Below are 24578 nucleotides of genomic sequence, written 5' to 3'. Positions count from 1 at the left end.
AAATGTCTTTTCATCAGAAAATGCTCACTGGGTTCCTTTTTTCTCCTCTGGAGAGGAACTCACGTGTTGGGGGAGATGATGTGAGACCTATGTTTAATAAATTGTCTGGTTATTGCCCACATGCTGTCCACACCTCACTGAGATGCAAACTCAATATAAGCCAGGCCACCTCGGCTTTTGGTCTGGCTGATCGAATTTGAATGTGATCAACATCCAATCTTAGAGTGTACATATTTGACAGTGAATGCGTCACTGTCATGATCGGATGACAAAAGTCACATTAAGAAATACAAGTGTAACCACGGCCTCTATCAACAACAACCATGGCTAAGTTAGTACTCACAGCAGTCGAGCTAGCAGCTTGTGGCAGGATACAATGCAGAATAGGCTCAGGCAGGCCGCTGGGTTGACAGGCAAATAGTGCGTCCAATCATTACATTTGAGCCAAATTAAATGATTGGACGGGCTTCATAATAGTCTTGTGACAGCCAGAGATAGCAGATTCTTCTTGTTTTTTGTCATGGTATTTGATCTGTTAATTGCTGTTGGGATTGTCATGTCTTGTCCTGTACCCTAGTTCAATTTCTTTATTTTTGTCATTTCAGTATTTCCTGTTTTATTTTGTGTTACTTACCTCTCCTCTTATTTCAGATAACTTCACTTCCTGCCTCTTTTGTGTTTTCCCACCACTGTGATTGTCTGCCCCGCCTCTGATTGATCCCACCTGTGTCTAATCACCTACACATCCCCGTGTATTTAAACCCTGTGTTCCCCTGTCTCTGTGCCAGTTTGTTTTAGTCCTCTGTGTCACGTGTTCCAGCGATTCTCCTAGTATTATGTTCCTGGTTTTGCTGATCTCTGCCTGCTTTTGGGCGACTACGTTTTTGCCTGATTTGTGTGCCTGTTCTGTCCGAACCTCTTCCTACAAGTAAAGTGTGTTTTATCTTAACCTGTGCTTTTGGTCCTGCATTTGAGTCCTGTTTCTCCCTGTGGTTCACCGGTCATAACAGGGATGTAAAGAGAATTACAAAAAAGATTTGTTAAATACATTACCTACCTTAGCTTGAAGTAGTGAGAATACATGCCCATGAGTTTCAATTTCCCCCTGGTTCAAACCGCTGCTACCGGAGCTGCTACCAGCAGCATCACACATAGTATTTAGGTTCACATGCACAATACCGCCAATGCTCGTGTCTAATGTCATTTCCCAAATTTATTTGTAACTTCTGCTCTCTAAAACATGTTTTCGTCCTGCCATTGTTGCAGCTAATGTCTGGAATAGTTGTTGCCACTGATGAACTTGCTTTGTTTTTGATTGGCTACTAAAGAAGAAATTAGCAATATTTGCTCTTTTTTTTTTTCTACACAAACTGTCCCCGGCTCCTCCACTCTGTCGATGTGTCCTTGGGCAAGACACTTAACCCCAAGATGCTCTAGAAGGCTATGCCTATGGTAAAGATTAGTTAGTCCCTTGCATGGTAGTCCTGCCATTAGTCTATGGCAGTGTATGTACCCATTCATACCCAGTGTATGAATGGTTGAATGACAATGTAGTGTTAAAGCTTTGAATGGTCGAAAGACTAGAAAGGCACTATAAAAGTACAAGTCCATTTACCATTGTTCAGTATAGTTATGTAATATGGCTGGATTATCAGTAATTTGCGTTATTTCAAATGTCCTTTTGAATTTCATTTTATTACTTTGGGAACAGAATCTGGAAGTTCCAGTGTAGACATGGCTCTATTTTCTCATGCAGTGATCGGACAACAGGCACAAAAAGTTGTGTTAGTGACAAGAGGGTGTAACACATCCCACCCCGCTCCACGCAGGTACCTGAATGGTAGAAGTTGTAGAAACATGGATGTGATCCCTCACTGCCTTCCCTCCCACAGACATTGTGTTCAGTGGGGTGAAGAGATGTGCACACCTTTTATGTGTTTGGGCATATCAACTGTGGATGGCAAACTTAAAAATGATTTGAAAATGGTTTGTGAACAGAATCCCATTTTACTTTTTAGTGTAGTTAAATTCAAATGTCCTCCGCTTGCGCATTAATGCTGAAGGAATGTTAAATATTTGTACCAAAGGAAATGATACCATATACAACATGGATGTCAATTCAGATGGGCCTACTTACACCAGAATTGTTCCTGCATTTCATGGAAGATGTGGACTGGAAGAAAACCCCAGATATGCTCTGACAATAATTCTGTCAGCATTTATAGTCCAAAGGTCCGTTTGACTTTATTCGCTGCTTACCAGCTAGACGGGAATTCCTTTCGCAGGACACTAGATCTGATTAAAATAGTTTAGGGGCCAATAAATAAGCGCATCCTCTGTGCACACTCACAAATACTGTACACACACACGCCACTTCCATAAGAACATACAGGAGCAGGGATTAGCTGACAAAGGTTCTAGTAGAACATCGGCACTGATTTTCATTGTCCTTCCAATCGTTCCAACAGTGTTATTTCATTTTTGTTGCTGTGAACAAAGTGAAAGTATACAAAGCTACACCAGTATTGGTTGTCCATGTCTTTCATTCATATTTTCATATTATTTGAAAGGAAGTATTTCGGTTGTCAGGAGTTCATGCACGGCAACAGGACTAAAGAAACACTGTATTAAAATTGCAGTTCAGTTTTTCCTGTGCTTGTGCAGGATGGAGACAACAAACCAAAGAAATGGGGATTTGATTAGCTATCATTAAATTCCCCATGTTGTCATTCCTTCTTGTTGTGACTCCAGAGCCCCACACTGTCAGTACTCCTTGGCCTCTTTAAGTTCCACCTGAAATATTTGTTCAAGGGGATTATCTGAACAGTCCAGTCCGTTATTGGGCGGCCGTACTGAATGAAACCGACTCCAGTCCCCCTTACAAAGGATCCAGGGCAGTACATCCACCTTGTAATGCAGCTCTGGTGAGAACTCTGTACTGATCAGATTTGGTGCTCCTGCTCCTTTTCCTCGCGTAATCAGTCTCATCTGATCGTCGTAGCAGCAGTGCTGTGCTGCCAATGTTGTGCTATCATATGACAGCATTGAGCGGATGCAGAATATGGCTGAAGGTTTGTAGATATCCAGGCGTTCTTTGGGTCCGCTAGCGTCCATCCAGCGAAAGGTCTTGCGATGTTTTCCGTCCTGGATGTTGACGGAACTGTAAACAGCCTCAGAAGGGTAGGAGCATGGGCAGCTGGGAAGCTCTGTGAGCACTTGGTGCAGGTACTTCTGGAGGAAGTCATTCTTGCAGTTTAGCCACTTCTCACAGCTGTCTACATCTAGGTTGGGGGGGATTTGAAAAAGTTTGAATTTTTGACAGAAATTCTTAACATTCTTCAGTTAGTTGTGAATTAAATTAGCTTAATTTATTGGCAAAAATGGAAAATAATATTCATAACTGTTTTAATCAGTGTATAATGACCTGAGACAAAGAGCAGTTTTGGTTAGCTTTGAAAAAGATATTTCTATCGACATAGGAACAGAGTCGGACATGTTCCTACAGCAGCCCAGAATAGACAATGGCCCCAGTGCTACATTTTTAAAGACTGAGGTATTGATGAGGTCTTAGTCCACGATGGACAGGCAGACCTCGGGAATATGCACCAACATTATTGGTTTGAGAAGTAATCGTGGCCAGTCATAAACCACATAACAGCACATCACCCATTATGATCAGATAGAACATATTCCAACGATGTAATCTATCAAATCACTTACTGATTCAACTAGGCAAAAAACATAACCGACAAAGTAAAACATGTCATAAACTCCAGCTTGTGGCATGTGGTGGTGACATTTTTTTCACTTTGACGTTTCCCTTACAAAAATGTAAAATTCTCTCACTTAGATTTTTTTATGGTTAGTTTAATGAAAACGTTGACGTTCAATGATTCAGATTTATTTATTTCGGTGTTACTTTGACCTAGATGTTGAGTTCAACAGTTATCCAGTTTGTAAAGTCTGTAATAGAGTCAAAGATTGTTAATTAGGGCCCGAGCATTGTCCAACGGAACACGAAGGCCCTTATAAAAATGTTGGGTTTATTATTATTCTGCAAATGAATTGGCTTTTTGGGGGCTTTATCACACTCAAAAACTCACCAATGTTGGCATGCATATCAGGGATGGTATAAACATTTTATATTTGATTATTTATTTATTTGTATATCTCATCCGTTTAGAAGATATGGACCAATGAACTTAATAGTGGTGTGGCTTTGTATATTAATACACTTCCTAACCATTTGGCCTATCATCACGATAATTGCAGCATGTGTCCACGTTGCATCCTCTTAACATACCATCACATTTTTATTCCATTCAACCACTACGGGGCGCTACAGTGCATCGGCCATTTTGTATTTTTAATACATTTTTCCTCGTTTTCAGGTTTTGTACTTCAACGAATGCAATCGACTTCAAATTTGGTCAGGATGATCTGAAGACCTTTATGATGAAAAGTTATCAAAATGGTCAGTTTTCATAGAAGGACCTTGACGTGGCTTGGCGCCCATTTTACGCCATTTGCCAGCCGTTGAAGACCGTTTCCGAGGTAACGAATCATTTGCCATGAAAAAGGAAGCTTGATTTTTCTGTGGATTAGGATACTCAAAAACCCATGGAACTTTGCACATGGGCCAAAGTTGATGAAAACAAATATTTGATATGGGTTTTGGGCTTGCCCGTCATAAATTGCTTCGATAGCGCCCCCTACAAATATTAAAAAATTCAGTCCCCAGCGTTTCACCTAGATGTATGGAAGTACATGTATTCAATGTTCACTTAAAAAAAGTATTTTAAAGCCATGCTGTATATCCAACTGGAAGTTGGCCATTTCAAATTTTCTGTGGATTTTTCATAAATATTTGCCCATTTTTAAGCGCAAGACATTAACAAACTCCAGATCCGCTTCAAATTTGGTCAGTACAATCTAAATACCGTTGTGAATAAAAGTTATCAAAAGCTTTACGTTCAATGGAATGGCGTAGCAGTGGTCTACACTTGATATAAAGCAACATAATGCATGTTGTGGACACAGTGGATAAAAAAAATGGTGGAATATTTGCAATACATAATTTCTCCATGCCGGAAAAAAAACATTTATCTCGGGGCACCTTGACCAATGGTCACAGACATCCTGCCAGTACCTCCGACACGCGCAGAGTGCGAGGGCCCGATCATCGCTGCTTCCAGCTTTAATTCAGATTTTTCCCTTGGGAGAGGGTCTTAGCTGATAAATCACTTATCCACTCATCATCTCCTCGTTATTATATCGTATTTATAAGTATTATTATGCATTTATTATTATCATATCATTAAGACCACTGGTCAACCTCTAGTTCACACTACACAACTTTCAAAGTCTTCAGATTGCTGTTCTGCTCACACAACACAAGTTTTTGTGATTGTCACACTCATTATTTCATCATTTCACCAAGATGAATCCCTAAATCGGCAAGTGGAAAATCTGGGCTAAAGCTGAGTAATGTGAACTAAGCGTAAGTTACGCAATCACTAAAGATTTGTATTGATAAGGGACCATATTCGTGCAGCCAATCATGCAATGCAAATCGCATCACACAGCATTTCAGTTTAAAATGATACAAAGCTAAAACTAATTCAAATAACTGCAAACTGACGGGAAGGGAATGGCAAAAACAAAGTAAACTAATAACCCATTTCCCGTTCAGGAACTTTTCCAGGGCTTTAGGGATCCTCTCAGGAACTCTAATTTGCCTAATTTTCATGGTTCTCATGATGCAGTGGAAATACAAGAATGAAAAACAAGAATGTACAAAATAACTTTCAGTTTCTAGTGTAGTTTCTGAGTTTATTCATGCAGCTTTATAGTGTCCTTGACTATTTGTTCAAAACAAGTTCCTGTTACAGATAGATGTGTAATAAAATGACTAATGACTAAAGAAAAAGATGTTTGGCCATGGTGAAATTAAAAGCTTCTTCCTATAGTAAATGTAGGGTTGAGAGGCAACATGTCAGACGCTGGATTGTGTTCTCCTGTCCTGCTGTTTCCTTTATGTTTGCAGAGTGAGAAGAACTATAGTGTTCTCTGACTGAGGCTACGCAGCAGGAGAGCAATAACATGGAAAGTAAAAAGCAATTAAAACATTTCTGGGAGGTAGACCCAGTGTTTCATGGTTTCTTTGACAGACGCAGAAGAGCAGCTCTCAACATGCTAGGAAGGGAGATTTCTAAACCAGGCACTCCCAGTGTGATTGAATGATTGTTACCACTGAATGGAAGATAATGTTTCATATACAGGCCACTACCCATTGAAAACATGGAGTTTGACCTGTTGACTAAAAATACACCCACACTCTATACGTACTTGTGTCCAGGGATTCTGTGCTGTTGGTCGTCTGGATGGGTGTTAGGTCAGTCACTGGCGTTGCAGTGTCTACATGACAGAGGGTAAATGACTTGTCTTAAGGTGCTTAAATGATATCCTGAAAAAACACACTGATGACATTATACATACACATTAATAAACAAAATAAGAATAGATATGACTTTTAACACTTCACTATCTGTTTTACTCTGCAATAGTTAAGAATGTCTGTTGTAGGATTTGAAATTCAACCTTTACTGTTAAAGTATTATTCCACATTAAATGTTAATACTTTCCTCAGGGTGGGGCCCCGTTATTATAAATAATTGTTAATCGTATTGATATTAATAATTGTATGAATAAAATTATTTATATATATTATTATATATATTATATATTATTATAAATTATTTAGTTTTCATTTTATTTCATCCAAACACGCTCCTGCGAGATCCCAACACGCAATTACAAATAAAGTCAATGCGAAAACGCAAATAGACGTGTGGACAGCTATAAATAATAGCATAGCCTAGCACTGATCGATCATACTGTAGTTGTTATATGTAGCAGTGTGTGTGTGTACAGTTTAGGCCGTTGGTGTATAAACGCTACAAGTGCTCAAGAACAAAGCCTGCATCTTGCTTGCCACCTGCCGATTAAAGGGAAGGGGTCAGCCCCAAAGTTAGCGACAACTTTGGCCCAGGTTTGCTAAAGATGATGCATTGTTTACATCAATGTTTACTAGGTAGCAGTCGTCTTCATTGATTGTATACTCCTCAACCAAAGTGGCGTCTTGGGCCTGCCACACTGATTATACCTATAAAGGCAGATGATCATTACCAAATTAATAAATTAGAGGCCTGCTTGTCTGCTGTGAGATGAGCTTGGTAGCTCATTTGAAAATGTAATGTATCCAATCTCCTTAAATCTGCAAATATTAGAGAGCTGATTTTCAGGTGATTGATGACTAATTTTAAAACATTGTTATGCTACTTTTGTTATTAAATACCATCATCAAAAAGTGGTTAATAGCAGCTACACAAGTCAGACTTTTACAATTTTGCCACATCGCAAAGTTTTAACTTCTTACCCGCACAGTTGTCCAGGTCACACGTGCGTGACTCAGTGGCCATACATGCGTAGCCACAGGAGCGGGTGCGTTTCTGGGTGCCGTGGCCACAGGTGACGCTGCAGGGTTCCCAGTCACTCCACTCCTCCTCGTACTCTGGAAACACAGAGCGAGAAGATGGATGAAGAACAGACAGCTTAGAGGGGGGGGGGAAGCAAAACTATGGAATCATATATTAAGAGCGGCCTTTGAAGTTAAGTAGTGAATTCCTCGCCCAGCTGGTGTATGTGTGTTATGTAATTAAGTAGCGGCTGAAAAGAGCAGGGTAACGACAGCGTGGGACCTCTGAGACATGCTCCTCTGTATTTAAACAGGGCTTGCAGGAGGGAAGAGAGAGGGGGAGAACTTCAAAAGACTGAGGGAGACAGTGGAGGGGGGGGCAGCCCATATGAATGTCTTCTTGCAGTGTGAGTGATAACGTCTGTATGCTAACAACTCTTCAAAATGCTAGCGAGAGTTCAGAGCCAACGTTTTAGGAACGACTGGATCTTAATGCTGAAGCTGAATGCATTGGCCTACTTCCCCGTTCCTTCATTTAGTTCCTTTCTGCAATAAGACACTTAAAAATACATCATCAGATTATATGCTAATAAGAAAATGCAATGTAACAGTGCCCTATAGAAAGAAGAAAAGAGTCAAATGAATCCTTCTGAAATCAGTCAGTGATACAAAGCTTTGCTACCTGATTTAACCTGATCTATGGTCTCCATAAAACCTTTCAAATCAATTCTATTTGTAGAGCCCAACATCCTAAATCACAAGCTTGCCTCATAGAGCTTTGCCATGTGCAGAGAATGAACAACATAGTCAATCCATATGACATAAATGATACATATAATTACAGTAGTAATTGCAGTAGCAGCCCTAATATTAGCAGAAACAATAACAGAGAAAATAAAAGCTGCGAGCAGCGATGAACGGGCCCTCGCATCCTCCAGCACGTCGGGGTGCCGGCGGGACTCCGGCCTGCGCGGCCGAGAACGTCCACGACCGTCGGACAGCGAAGCCGCTAGTCTGACAGTTTTTATCCTGCATCGACCAAACATGCATTGTGTTGCTCCATATGAAGTGTATGGTGCGGATGGTGTTTGTCAGAAAACGCAGATTATCTTTCGCCAGTAGGTGGCACTGTGAGCATTAATGAAAATGAACGTGTAGACATCTTCAGGCCATGAGTGTTATCAAGCATGTGAAATTTGGGACCGTTTGGAAGAAGTCGAGTTGAGTTACATTAGCTTTTTTCATGGGGAATCACGTAAAGTAGCCGCCCGCTACGGCTAAGCTCTTCCGTCAAACGTAAAGCTTTTGATAACTTTTAATCACAACGGTCTTGAGATTGGACTGACAAAATTTGAAGTGGATCTGACAAAGTCCCTAGGAGGAGTTCGTTAAAGTATGGCAACTAGAAATAGGCCAAAATCTATCAAAAGATTACATAGAAATCTAAATGGCCAACTTCCGGTACAGTTTAGAGCATGGTCTCAGGAGACTTATTTTTACGTCTTTATGTGATACATGTTCTGACCAAGTTTCATACATGTACGTCAAGCGTAGCTCCGGGGCTGCTCTTTTGAACTGGCTAGGAGGAGTAAATAAAAATATAAAATATGACATTTCCTTTTGCCAGTAGGTGGCGCTATGAGTTATTTAATTTTTTTCAATTGAAATATGCTCAGGCTTGAAGTGGCATCATGTTTAAGAAGTTTTGTGCAGATTGGATAATGTACCTTGGAGTTATAACAACTTATTTTTTCAGAAACAATGAGGCAAAATTGCCGCCCCGCCACGTCAAGGTTCTTCCACGAAAACTCTAGCTTTTGATAACTTTTAATCACAAAGGTCTTACGAGCATCCTGACCAAATTTCAAGAAGATTGCATAAATTCTGTAGGAGGAGTTCGTTAGAGTACGAAGGCAGAAAAATGCAAAAAGTGACAAAAAGCACAAATTTGCGGGTTTACTGTAGCACCCCCTAGTGGTTGAATGCAACAATCTCAGGGTATGTCACAGGATGCAATGTGCACATATGCTGAAAATCTGGTGATATTTGGACCAATGGTTGGGAAGTTGTGTATTGATATTAAGCCACCGCCCCTAAGAAGTTTATTGGTCCATATCTTGTCAACGCAAAGAGCTATCATAAAGCTTTTAAGAACTTTTGATGACTTAGATCCAATAATGATCCACAGCAAATTTGGTAGTAATCGGAGCCAGCGTGTAGGAGTACATTTTTTACACACAAATATGAAACCTATATCAGATGGCTATATTCACCAGGCCTGACAAGTGTGCCAAATCTGTTGAGTTTTCGAGTATGGCAAGTCCCCCAAATATGCACCCGATGTACTATGTGTGTTCGAATTTCAATAGGGCCTTCGCTGGCCCGACGTTGTCGGTTGCTCGGGCCCTAATTATTACTACTAATGACAGCTGCAGTGGCTATAATAGAATGATAATGATAAACATGGCAGTAAGTTTAGCCCAGCCTCAAAGATCTGGAACTGTTCCTTTCAGACCTGTTCCCACACAGACGGTAATGATGCACTGTGACCTAATGAAAACTGCATACTTTGGGGGAAAGTCATAAGCACACCAATGATCATGCAGGAAGTACGGCCAGCTGGCGTTTTGTATGAGAGGGAAAAGAAAGTGAGAGGGTGAGAACATGAAAGTGTGTGTGTATGTGTGCGTGTATGTGTGTGTGTGTGTGTGTGTGTGTGTGTGTGTGTGTGTGTGTGTGTGTGTGTGTGTGTGTCTCATCAGGCTGCAATATGCAAGTCAGACAGTTGTAAGCTCAGTCACCTGGAGGTGCACACAATCTGCAGGGCAATGAAATGTCTCAGAAGTTGTCAAACTGAACAGTGACTTCACTCCATGTTCAACATCCACTGGCTATAATACATCCCCGACTGTCAGTATCCTCAGAGGACCGCCCAATGTCAGTATCCCCAGAGGATGTGAGGAAAACCCTGATGAGAGTGAATATGAGTAAAGCTGCTGGGCCTGATAACATTGCTGGTCGTATACTAAGAACATGTACCAACCAGCTATCAGATATATGATCTAATATTTTCACCATATCACTGTCACAGGAGAGCGTTCCCACCTGCTTCAAGACAGACACCATCGTCCCTGTACCTAAAAAGTCTGCAGTGTCCAGTCTGAATGACTATCGCCCTGTGGCACTCACCCCCTTTCTGATGAAGTGCTTCGAGAAACTGGTTCTCCAGCATCAAAAACAACATCCCAGCCAGCCTGGACCTTCACCAGTTTGTATACAGAGCCAACAGATCCACAGAGGATGCTGTCTCCACTGCTCTCCTCTCAGCCATCACTCATCTGGAAACCTACATCAGAATCTTGTTTGGTGATTTCAGCTCGGCCTTCAGCACAATTTTACCCATTAAACTGATTGTAAACTTAGCCCTCTAGACTTGAGTACCTAATTCTGCCACTGGTGATTAGACCTCCACACAAACAGACCCCAAGCAGTTCGGATTAGCAGCCAAACCTCCTCCACTCTAGTGTTGAACACTGGAGCCCCCCAGGGCTGTGTGCTCAGCCCCTTCCTGTTCACACTGTACACCCACGACTGCTACCCCAAACATAAAGACAACTCTGTTGTGAAGTTAGCAGAGGACACTAATGTCATCGGACGGATTACAAACGACAATGAGACTTCATAGAGAGAGGAAATCATCAATCTTCAGAGTGGAGCTCAGAGATCAACCTACTGTTCCACATCAGTAAAACCAAGGAGCTGATTGCTGATTTTAGAAAAAAGGAGGTGAAGACACACTTCCCTGTCTATATCAAATGAGATGAGGTGGAGCAAGTTAGCAGCTTTAAGTTGCTGAAATCAGAATCACAAACAACCTGACATGGTCCTCACACATCTCCAGCCTGGTGAAGAAAGCTCATAAATGGCTGTATTTCTAAAGGGAACTTAGGAAGGCAAAATTCCCATGCCAGGTTTTTGTCAACTTTTACAAAGGAGGATCAACAGAAAGTATCCTGTCTGCCAACACTACAAACTGGTATGGGATGTGTACGGTACAGGACAAGAGGCTCTACAGCGGGTGATTAAAACCACCCAGAACATCGTTGGCACCATCTGCTGAGCATCAGTGATATCGGTGAGAAGAGGAGCCTGAGAAGAGCTGAAGGGATATTAAAAGACAAAACCCACCCAGACACCTGTTCACCTGCTGCCTGCTGGAAAGAGATGCAGAAGAATCAGCTGCTGAACCACCAGCCTTCAAAACAGCTTCTTTCCTCTGGCTGTGACACTTAAAAGGGAAAAGGCTATGCCTCACACTGTCATTTCAAAACTATGATGTCATGGAAATTTCTGCAGTAATATACAATCAAGTATATACGTTTTTCCAGATCATCCATGTGTTTAAAATGGAACACAAATCTAAACATTGATTGTCATTCGAACTGATGAGAGCGGCGGTTAGCACCGGCTAAAAAGGAGGAGCTGCTGCCTGAATGTTTCCTTCTCTGCTCTTTGCTAATAAGTTGCATCAGAGTTTAGCACATTTGTGCATGTTGCTAACCTCTGTGTCTGAACTCTGAGTCACTTGCATTGCTGCGGCAAATTATTTCCTCAAATTATAACACTAATTTTGACTTGATATATGGTGGAATGCTGCACTGTAGGCTGTGATATAAGCTCGAACACTTGGGTGCATCAAACAGTAGAGTACAGGGAGGATCAGATTTTGATCTGCCTTACTTTAGATACTAATCCATTCAAATATGCCAGAATCGGCCCCAATACTGATCCGTAGGATTGACATGGTACATCTCTAATGATTGTAATGATAATGAAAATGATCATTTTACATTAATCAAGGTACTGTCAAAATTCATTGTGATTTGACAATATAATTCACTTTATCCAGCCTCATATTGTGTGAATCAAAGCTGTACTGTTTTCGTGTCAGAGAGCGTCTTTACCGTAGTCATCCTTTGCATCCCAATCTTTGTTCCATTTACTACCCCAGTCTGCCCCCACTCCACTGAGAGAGGGGTCCTCTGGGTCGTAGATGTATTCCTCCGATTGTGCTTCCAAACTGTCTCTTTCCAGCCCGTTCTCCAACTGTTCTGGATATTCCCAGAACAGTGGCCAGAACAGCTTCTTGTGGCTGTTAGCCCATTCTGAGGATGACACGGACCAGTCATTACGCTGACCATCCTTGACCAGGTCCATCTCCACCTCCGTCTGTGTGTCATCTACCACCTCGATGGTCACCTGAAGGAAACACCAAATACTTAGTATTTTTAATAATACAAGAACAGTATACGGTTAATACTGCAGTGATTGACAGTGACCTCATTATAACTGGATGAAAGTTGTAATTTTGCGGTACAATGTCATATAGACCTATAATACTAATACATTCATCAACTTGGTTAAATGGCTCAAAGTTGACTGCTGTGGCATAACTGTCAAATGGTGACAGAGCAGCATCGCTCACAAAAACGCCTCTGTAGAGCAGACAGTCAATTCCAACAGCACATAAAGAACCCTAAATGTGCTAAACTAAAAATTATGAGCATATCTATTGCCTCCGCACAGCTCTCAACATGGCGGCTCGCGGCTTCTGGTGCTAACAGTGCTAACATCGTCAACAGTGCTGACAGAGCTAACAGTGTTTACCTGAGGGGGAACTGGAGGGTGGGGGCTACACTTCTATGACGAAGCCGTGGGTCGGGCGGCCTTATCACCTGTACATGCTGTATGAGAGCAGCACAGAGGGGCGTCCGTGAGCTAACCAGTGGGGCAAACACACATGCACTAGCATGCACTAACATGCACTGAAAGCCATGTGGCCGGCCTGCTATGTCAACAAAGCAAAGAGAAGCTCTGATTACAACACACACAGCTAGAGAGAGACTGTTTGTGTATAGATGCATGAAATTATCTTTTACTACTACCCAAAAAACACAGCCCTGATTGTAACTTGTTGCAGCTACGTTCATTTAACACCTCATAGATGTAATAAAATGTATATATCACATATTGCTGCAACTACAGTAGCCAGCGGATCTATTTATTCATTTAATGTCTAAATTTCTAAATGTAACAAAGTAGCATGTAAAAAAGCTCTTCTACAAAGATGTATGTTATACAGTATATCACAACTTTACACGTTGGTACAAGCTCTCAGACATGATGAGGGCAGTGATGTCACTGCTTCGGGAGAAGACTGTTTATTTACAGATCAGATTAAAAGTCTTCTCTCCTTTTATGAAAGAGAGTTATTGTGCAGTGGGGGAGGGGGACTGAGAGAAATGAAAAATATAGTTGAATGGAAAGATGAACTGATACCATGTTCACTTCTGATTATCTCTGTTTCTCTCTCGCAGTCATACACATGCATATGTGCATACACACATTTACACGCACAGGTCCAGACAAAACCCAGGTTGCCTACGTTTCCAACAGCAACTGTTTATAAAGACAAAGCAGCACCTGAGGACAGAGATTCCAAAATGATGCTGAACATCCTTGCCCTTGTGTGCCATACAGAAATCCCAAAAACATCCTCATCCAATAAATGTAGTTCATTTGTAGATTTCTCTTGAGTAGTTCTTGTTGTTTCATGTATGATACACTTCAGTGTTAATATATTAGTTAGTTAGTTTTGTGCACTTGTGTACACAACACCTCACAATGTAGTGTTTAATTATAATTTGAAATAAACTTGGAATCATGAAGTTCTGCATGGCTCTTAGTAAATCACGTGTACATGTATTGTACTTGATGTGGGGTAAAACGGGCTATATTCTGTCTCTGCTGAATTCAGAATGTTATGAGCATCTCACTCTATTGACCAAGCAGTGAATTCCAGAGTCAAATCACCATTTCTGTAAATCAACTCCACGCGTCTTAACGCTTGTTCCCTTAAAAAACGACTCCACTAGGATTTGGCTTCACAGTCACACTTAAAAATTACCTTTTGACCTTTTAGATTTGGCTCTCATATGTTTTATATTTTCACTTTTCCCCCAAACCCTGTGTCTGAAGTTCATGGACAAGTTGGGAGCGCCCCACTGTTAAAGGTCCTGCATATGGTAACTTGAAACGGATCCTGACTCAAACCAGCTGTATGGGATGTATGGAGCGAGAGGGAGATGCACGCTGTTGAGAACAGGAACTGAAGAGAAAGTGATGGAAGAGGACTCCCCACCTCCTTTGATTACAGGTTTAATCTGGAACACCTGCACTTGATATGAACCCTTCATGCTATGAGAAAAGTGACCTCAACCTGCATCCGATGATACAATTTGTCCACAACATAACATTTAGACTTTCTTCCACATGCATATTGCCTACCTGGATGTTGGGGTTCTGTGAGCCCATGTCTGCATTGGCCAGCTCTGGGAAGTTCCTCAGGTCCAGGACGAAGAGCTCAGGGTCCTCCTCCGGTTCAGGTGGAGGGAGGACACCCTGGTGATGGTGCTGGGACCAGCGGTGTCTGGACCTGGGGAGAGATGAGCTGGAGGGAAGAATCTGCAGCAGGTTCTCCTGCTGGAGCTCCTGGAGAGTCTGATGAGAGTTGCCATGAATAGGCTCTGCTGTCGCCTGAGAGGGGAAAATGACAGTGATTATGCTGTCTACCATATAACATATGAGATGAAAGAGAAAGAAATTGTAGAATTTTCAAAACAGTTAGTGAAGCTGTCGATCATTTCCTTGGGCCTAGCATCCAGGGAGGTATGTGCTTTTTTTTACATTAATTTGATCGCAAACTCTGCCGAGCTGATGTGACACTAGCGTACACCAGGGTAGTTAGAACTCAAGTGGACTCACTCTGACACTTTGTGACGAGAGTTGTAACACTGCTTCTTTGAGGGGATTGAGGAGGATAAGAAAGAAATGGTCTTTACCAGAAACGTTTGATGAATGGATCTCTGCCTGTCATTGATTTCTTTCACCATCTTAAAATGTAAAAGTTAAGCATGGATATATGAAGGTAAGATGGATTATGTTCCTATACTAGAAAAATGCACTCAGTAGAGTGCAGATCTCCCTCAGAGGTGTCTTTAATGACCAATATATTGTGTGATTGAAAGAATACAACCCACAACTGGCTCAACCCCATCTAGACACCAATGTCCTGTAATGCGTCATCAAACACACTTCAATTAAACTCTTGAAGAAGAATCAGCTCGAAGTTGTTAGATAAGACACGTCACACAATCTTGCCAGAATAAGTCAAACTCGCCCAGCTGTCTGCCCGCACAGCAAGGGCTGAGTGGCTGTGTGGATGTAGGCCTACTAAGCAGTGTGTGTACTGGTTGTTCTGTTAGGTGTTAGCCCAAACCACCATCCAAAACAGTCAAAATTAGCAAAAAGTTTTCCCCCAGTGTGTCTCTGACCGCAAAGTAGCGACCGAAAGGTACTCAGCAGAGTGAGTTCTGGTAGTTCCATCGGTTGTCAGTCGTCCAAAACAGTAAAGGTAAGCAAGCAGTTTCCGCCTCTCTGTGTCTCTGTGTCTCAGAGTAGCGCCTGGGGGTTGGAAATGCACTCAGCTGTGTTATTACCAGTGGCCCCTATCCGGCCAGGGGCCGGTTTAGAGTAGAGTGTGAGGAGTCAGCAGGCAGTCAGTGGCTGCCTGCTGACAGTATAAAACATGCAATTGAAAGTGTGTGTGATCTAAGCTTACTGCAGCAGATTGCAAGATTGAGCATGGACAGACTCATAGATGCACACTCACTCACTGAAACGTGGACAAATATGGGAGCGATCGCATTAGTCCACTGGCGGAGATAGTAAGTCATTAAATCAAAAGATAATGAGAAGGCAGCTAAACAATTTTTTATTTATATATATATATATATATATTTCTTTTTAAAGGGTGAGAACATATTATCCCAATGTACCCCTCGTAATTAAAAAGAACTTGACAATGTGTGACTTCTTATATCTATGTATTTATCCATGGGGGGAGGACCCCCAGGCCCCCACTTTCCAAACCATTGTTACACTCTTAACCAGACTGGACACACATGAGCATGGTGGGTGTCATAATTCCTAGCAACTGACAACTTTGCAGTTTCCATAAGTTGCTGTTTTAAGGTCGAAATGTGCCAATAGAAGAGAATAAGAAAAGGACTGCATGAAATATATTAAAGGTTTGAAAAGGTTAGAAAATGCATAAAACATGTTTGTTGGGCCTGAGTGAGAAACGCTAAATGCAAGCTCGAGCTAGAACACCGCATCGGCTGACATAAGTGCATTGCAGATATATCGTATCTGTGTATAAGTCGGCCAATAAGTACAGAGTGTCTTCTTTTTCTTTTTTTTACTTTGAGCACATACTGCAGATGCCCTTGCACAGCATGTGCTGTTGCATGGAGAATGTTTTCAATTAAGACATACTACTTGACAAAACTTTGACCCTCTTGCTCATATATCCGCTGCACAAAAGGATTGTGGGTCAGAATAGCTAGAAAAGCCTGCTGGCTTGTACACTGCAAAATACGACCAGATGTGGTAGAACATCCTGGTACTTTTGACATGCTATGTTTTGGGACAATCTTTTTGTCTGGCATATTGAAGAGTGTGGCCGTATGGGTACTGGAACACACAGATAGTTCATCCACCAAAGAGCACTGACAAGTTGTTGGCTGTTTTGTTTTTTCAATAATCTTTGGGCTTCCTGCCCTTAACTGGATAGAACAGCTGAAGAGAGACAGGAAAGAGCAGCAGAGATGATCAGAAATTATCCAGTTGCTAACACCTCATCAATTTCAGGAAACTCTAAGTTTATTGTTTCTGCATATCATATTAATATGTTAAGGATTGTATATGCACATTGAATGTATGTGTGTGGGCTCTCTTTAGCTGCACACACATGTGTGCAGTGAAAACACTAGCTTATGTTCCTTCACTGGAAACCCTACAGGGGCAAAGAATCCAGCACTTCCACAGGATCATCACGCAAAGCATATATTCTGAACCATAGATTATGATATACGGTTTCATCTTTACGTCATCTTGGGTGCAGGACATTTGAGAGCTGTCCATCCCACAATAAACAAAAGTTAAACTTGAACTGGCTCAAGAATTTCACGCCATCCACGAAATGTGGCATCAGCTTCAGCAAGCCTTCTTTAGAGGGAGTGGAGACGGATGACTATCCATCCAGAATTATTATTAAAGCAGCAGCACCTTCATGTCCCCTGTGATTGTTTGATGAATGTGCAGCCTGCAAACCACACTCAATAACTGTTCACATTCATTGTCCCGAGTTTGGTTAAGTCAAGGGGCTATTTGCGTCTAAAAGCACAAGTTCATATTGGGTCCCCAGACTAAGTCAGGCGTCATGGCTCCCTGTGAGCAACATGAACCCAACTGCTCATTTTAATAAAAACACAGAGCCCGGATTGAGTGGAGCTGTGAGCCCAGAGAACAGTGGAGCCAGGAAAAGATCTGTGACCCGGTTAGGTGCACGACCTAAAGAGCACATGATGCTTCAAACTAGTTTTTCAGTAAATACTTTTGTACTCTATTCAAGTAGTTATTTTGATGACTACTTTAACTTCTACTGAAGTTTTTTATTTTCTTTGCAAAGTAACAGTTTTTGGCTACTCTACCCACCTCTGGCAGAGCGGTGGGGCTGGAGCAAGCTGCCCTCTGCCCTCTCTGTTTCTGCTCATATACACAGAAAACACGTAAAAAGCTGCTAAAGTATGACAGACATAAAGATTTTTGAGCGGAAATTGCTCAAAAACTTAGAGTCCGATTCAGAGTTTTGTAATGTAATGTTGTGGATGTCATGAGGTTTACTTAGGTCAGTACTTTGTGTAGATTATTCATTAAAAGGCACCAGTCATTTAAGTTCTTCTCAGTCTGCTTTATGTAACCCCAACAGGGTCGGAGGTGACATCCCTTTCTCAATTCATTATTAGCAAACTCACTTGATTTTTGGATTAAACCGGCTACTCACAAAACGCTCTTTCACCTCTTCACTGCGTGAAGCCATGCTCTCTGCCAAGAGTCCAAGAGCTCAAACCTAGCCAGCCATTTGTCCATTCATGAGACTTGACTGAGAGTCTCTGTCTGAGCAAAAGGTTACTTCACCTGACTGCATGAGGGCTGCCACTGCAAGAAATGCAAAATGTGTCATTGACGACCACCAATACAGCTCAGGTCATCTGTTGTTGCAGAGTAATAGCAGTGCACATCAGAGCAAATGGAAGTATGGAGCCTTATCTGCTGTTGAAGCATCTTGACAAGTCAAATGTGCCAAAATGCTGTATAATTAACCTTAAAGCATCTGAGCAGACCTAACTTCCCACTCCCTCACAAACAGAAGACGAGTATAGACAGGAAGTGAAGTGAAGCTATGCCGGCCTTGAGTTAGCTGTAGCTTTCTAAAGCTGGTAAGCCAAATGTATTTAATTATTTGTTTTTGGATCTAACATCAGGAAGTACTTTTTATGAACATTACTGACGTTCATGTGAGGCAGGTGTACACTATTAAACGTCATGATATTTATAAGTTAAAGCTGTATTGTACATTGTTTGGAAAAATGGGGGCAGAACTCCACAACAAGCTATAAATGACACGGCATGGTGAAGTTGATACAGCAATCATTAAACATTAACATAATCTATTGTGTGTTTACTCATCCAGACGACACTAGCATCTATTTGGAGTTGTGTTTAGTAGTTAGCTAGAGCTGCAGTCAACCAACAGAGTAACGTTGCAAGAAATTCACTGTGGCTGATAGAAGGACACCATTTTCTACAACCCTAAAGCATGTTGTTTTTGTTTCTAACTTTTAGACATCAGGTGTTCTTTATTATTCAATGATTACACTTAAACTACAGCAACAGCTGATGTTTGAACACCATAGGACACCCTGGGAGAATGCGTCTTTTGGACATTTTTGGTATTTTTTCCTTCAAAATAATGGACAAATACTAGACAACAACAAATGTGAGTAAAGTAGTAAAGCTCTGAGGCAAACTTTCAACACATTGTGTAGGCTATCAATTATCTAACTGAAGATAGAATATACAGATGTTACAGCATAACTCTTGTCTTTAATTGGGTAAGTAAGTAAAGTAAGTGGAAGTGAGTAAATCTAACTTGAAATACTTGTATTCCATCTTGCTCACTTCAAACAAGGACCTGTTTACAGGCCCTATTCTTGTCTGCACTCCTTCAGTGTTTGAAATTATAAAAAATAGAAAAAAGTCTCAGTATAAGTCTACATGTAATTGACAAAAAAACAAGTACAAGGAAAATAGTATCCAATTTATAAGGCTCTATGTTAAGTTGAGTGTAGTTCTAATATATTCAACATCAAAGATTGAAAAACTGAAACGCAATGTGTCCGTATTAAATCTCGATATGCAGGAATAGTTTCTCATCACTATAACTACAGGCAGAAATAAAAATATAGTACAATACAAATATCACGTCTCGCTTGACGGTCCTTTAAAAATGCATTGTATCTCCACGGCCTGCAGCCCTAAGTCCAGGCAGCATGCAGTATAGTAGAATAGTACCTCAGTAACAGACTCTGTGGTATTTCTGTCTCTGGCTGAAGTCCGCTTTAAGTGCGTGGGAAGTCCGCGTACTGACACCGACACCGCGGTGAGGATCAGCAGCCACAGATGGGACGCTTCCCCGCGGCGCATCTTTACCATAACGCCGTGCTGATCGAGGCGCAGAATCCCTCAGTCTGTATCCACAGATGCAACAGGAGGGTTCGTTCAATAACGGTGAGCACGGAGGACAAATACAAATGAAAGTGGCACACGTGAACGTTGTCTGTGCACTTCCTCAGCGCTGCCGCTCCGCGTCGAGTTGCTCCACTAATTGTAATAACCCCTGATATTCGCTTTCTAACGTTGGTAGCCTGTGTTCATTTCATGCACATGTAGGATACAACGATCCAATAAGTTGAGCGCTAATGCGCCGAGCTGAGACATTTCTCAGTAGTGTAGCGCAGCTTCCAGAGTAAACCATGTCCTCCTCTCTCTGACACCGAGTCATTGGTTCCTCCGCTTGCAGTCCAGCTTGTAGTATTGGCTTTAAAGGAGCAACCCACCTCCGCCCCGGATGACGCAACGGAGGGAGGGTATACTAACTACTACTACTACTACTACTACTACTACTACTATTACTACTACTACTACTACAGAATATAGTTTAGTCAGGCACAGGACAGGAGTAAGACATCCTAATGATCCAGCATAAGATCCTTCTGCTGTAACAATGAGTTTGTATTCTTAACAATTAGTAACTTACAGTAATTGTAAGAAACATGTGTATATTGGTACAAATATTAATTATATTAATTGATGACAACAACATTTAGAACATTTCCCGACAAAGATTGTGTTGTATCTTGGAAAAGTTTGGTTAAAGGAGCAGTGTGTACGATTTTGTGGCATCTAGTGGTGAGGTTGCAGATTACCACAAAATATACAACTGCATGTCTGAGAACTACAGTGACCTTCAACACTCTCTTCTTCTTCATGACTAAATCATTGTTTTTTAAAACACATATATATATATATATATATATATATATATATATATATATATATATATATATATATAAATAAAATAAAATAAATTCAGAAGAGGATTGTAATTTATTTATAATTAAGATATAACTCAATATTTTGTTCTAGAGCAGCAACAGTAATGTTTACAACAGTAAGTCACTATATAAAGTAATTAATATCTTGCTGGAAACAAATGTAAAATGCCAATAAACTAAATGAAGTTTATAAAGAATGAAGAACACAGACATCTATAGTAATGCCTCCAGTCCTCCTGGCTGCTGGTCTCAGTGGTAGCTGGTAGCCACAAGAGCATTGCAAAGGTTAGACACTGGTGGCTGAACTGGGAAGGGTGTTGTGGGTGTATTCGGTCGACATGGTTAAGGGTAAATGGAGTTGTGTAGCAATTTCATATTTTTATAGCACTGTAACACTACATGTCATTCACCTAACATCATACACTGATGGCAGGGGCTACCACGCAAGGTGCCACCTGCCTACCAGGACTAACTAATCATTCATACCCATTCATACGCTACAGGCACAACCTTCGCGAGCAACTTGGGGTTTAGTGTCTTGCCCAAGGACACATTGACATGGACTAGTGGAGCCGGGAATCGAACCGCCCATCCTTTGATTTAAAGACAACCTGCTCTACCACAATTGCTTTGAGGAGGGGTTGCCCAAAACAAGACAGTGCAGGGCTGTCTCCATCTCTTGATTCATAAGCTCAGCCTGTTGGACTGGGGGTTGAACCCAGATGACAAATTGACAGTGTTTCCCACCAGCCTGCAAAACTCTGACCAATGTGTGACTTGAATCGTGGCCCCTGGTCAGAGATCTCATCATTACTGTCAGACGAAGGTAGGCCAGTGGCGAAATCACAAGAAATGTGTAACGACCAGGAACTGGCAGGGATGAAGAAAGCCAGAGCGAGCTTGGTGAGTGCTCTTATCTTGAGAGGAGACCTGCCAAACAGCAATGATCCCTTCTATGTCCTCTATGGATGACCACCAGAAGCATTGGCCTAGCAGTACTAGAGTGCGTCTCACCCCAGGATGGCAAGCCAGTAAGAAAGAGTTGCCCCACTAAGGATAGAGACTGGTGGAGACAAACCAACGGTCCTCTGGACAAGCACTGTGAGCTGGGTGTTCAGCATTGGGAACGCTTCAACTTGTCCTCCACCTCTCAGGTTATTGCACTGATGACACATGCAGGACAGAGGATTCCTTCAGGATATGATGGAAAATTCTCCGGCTTGTACTGGTGGAACCTGGTCTCTAAGAGAGTGAGAATTCAAAAAGGTTAAAAAGAGAGCCCACCTAGCTTGACGATAGTTCAGCCCCATGGCCAAACGGATGTTCTCTAGATGTTTGTGATCTGTCCAGATCACATATGGCTACTCTACTCCCTCCAGCCAGTGTCTTCACTCCTCAAGTGCAAGTTTCACCGGCAGCGGCTCCCAGTTTGCAATGTCATAATTTATTTCTGTTGGTGATAGCTTCCGGGGGGAGACGGCACATAGATGAACCACCTAATTCTCAAACGACCGCTGAGAAAGGACCACCCCCACACCAATGTCCGAGGCAACCACCTCAAAGATAAATTACCGAGTGGGATCTGGGAATATGGTGGTGAAACATGATTTTAACTCACCAGAAGCCCCTTCTGCTGCAGAGGACCACCGTAAGGGTGCATGCTGGGAGATGATGGCCCAAAAGCCCAGAAAGTGTTGAAGTCCGTTGCATGTTAAAGGAGGAGGTCAGTCAGTGACCCCTTTGGTCTTGGTTGGGTCCATCTGGATTTTACCAGCATTGATGACAAAACCCAGGAAGGAGTGTGGAATTCACACTTTTCAGCTTTTAGAAAGATAAAGTTCTTTAAGAGCCTCTGGAGGACTTGGCATACATGTACCACATGTTCCTAGTCAAACTTGGAAATATTAGAATTTCATCCACATACACAAAAGCACAGACAGCAGATACCAGAGCACATCATTGACCAATCCCTCGAAGACGGCAGGGGCATTGGTGAGACCAAATGGTATAATTCAATACTTATAATTTCCGTCCTCCACTCATTCCCCTCTCTGATTCTCTCCAAATTGTAAGCGTTGTGAAGGTCAAGTTTGAAAAAAATTGGTAGCACCTTGTAGCAGCTCAAAAGTGGAGAAAATTAGTAGGAGAGAGTACATGTTTTTGTCAATGATGTTACTGAGTCCTCTGTAGTCAATGCAAGGGCGCAGGGATTTGTATCCCTTACCCTGTTCCAGCTGGAGAAGGTGATGGCCTGATGATTCCCTTCTCCGTTCTCCACAATGGCTCCCTGTAAGAGCTCGCATCCAGTTTAAGACTCTGGTGCTAGCCTACAGGGCAGTGAAAGGAACAGCTCCTTCCTATCTCCAGGCCATGGTCAAGCCCTACACCCCCGCCCGACCACTTTGCTCTGCTGCCTCGGGGCGATTGGTTGCCTCGTCGCTCAGAGGTCTTTGCGGCCGATCGACCCAGTCACGGCTTTTTTCTGGCCTGGCCCCACAATGGTGGAATGAACTCCCCACTGATGTCAGGACAGCAGAGTCGCTGCCCATCTTTCGGCGCAGGCAGACTTATTGTATTTGTATTAGTTTGTTTCTGCACTGTACGTCTGCTCTGGTTTATGCTCTTAGATGCTTGTGTAATCAAGGAGATGACTTCTGGCGACTAGTAGTTCTCTTGAATACCTATGTTGAATACACTTATTGTAAGTCGCTTTGGATAAAAGCGTCTGCAAAATGATTGTAATGTAATGATTCCTGCAGCCACGGAGTCATTAATGTACTTCTCTATAGCCTTGGTCTTAGGAACCGACAGGGAAAAGCGTCAGCTTTTAGGATGAGAGGTATCTCAGGCTTTGTTAAAAACTCTTCCAGATGCACTCTACTCTGGATCCCTAAGAAGACATAATCCCATGTGTGGATTTAGATTGAGTTGTGATTTAACCTGACATTATCATTTGAAGAGTAGATTAATGTGTAACCCTGCAGAGGAGACAGCCATGTAGAGCAGTAGCGTGGATGGACTTCTCCAAAACCTCCCAACTGATTCCCAGCTGAGAGGCAAGAGTTATGCACCAGAGGAGTAGGCAAAATTGCCAACCTGGCCGTAGTATTAACACCTGTAACAATGAGTTTGTATTCTTATCAATTAGTAACTTACAATAATTGTAAGCACCATGTGTATATTGGTAAAAATATGAATTATATTAATTGATGACAACAACAATTAACACCTGTAACACCTGCAGGTAGCGCTGTCGTTCTGCTATGTATAGCCGGGTCCGCCACAGCTGCACTGGCTTAAGCGACGCAAGGGGCGCCAGAGACCAGTTCAGAAAGAAGCCCCACAGGATCTTTGTCCAAGTTTGGCGACATTACAGCAGACATTCCATCAACAGTCTTTGCAAAAAGAGGATGTGGTCGATGGGAAACGAAGGATGGTGCTCCAGCAATCACATCACTGTCAGACAAAGGTCCTAAAGCAACATGTTAATGTCTCAGTATAATTGTTGTGACATTGTGAGG

The 24578-nt window shown here is 42.0% G+C and overlaps 1 protein-coding gene across 1 annotated transcript; it reads right to left on the bottom strand.

Annotated features, from left to right (window-relative positions):
• Window positions 1-2763: 2763 nt before the first annotated feature.
• ism2a (isthmin 2a) lies at window positions 2764-20146 on the bottom strand (the record flags this gene model as incomplete). The annotated part of the gene is made up of 6 exons (XM_079174733.1): window positions 2764-3281; window positions 6349-6417; window positions 7439-7573; window positions 12442-12736; window positions 14825-15073; window positions 20087-20146. 6 exons carry the CDS (start codon window positions 20144-20146, stop codon window positions 2764-2766), a joined length of 1326 nt encoding a protein of 441 aa, XP_079030859.1.
• Between the last annotated feature and the right edge of the window lie 4432 nt (window positions 20147-24578).

This window comes from Pholis gunnellus (assembly GCF_910591455.1).
Source record: "Pholis gunnellus genome assembly, chromosome: 15".
Classification (NCBI taxonomy): domain Eukaryota; kingdom Metazoa; phylum Chordata; class Actinopteri; order Perciformes; family Pholidae; genus Pholis; species Pholis gunnellus.
Note: the sequence above shows the minus strand (reverse complement) of the source record. Positions and strands in the feature narration are given on the sequence as shown.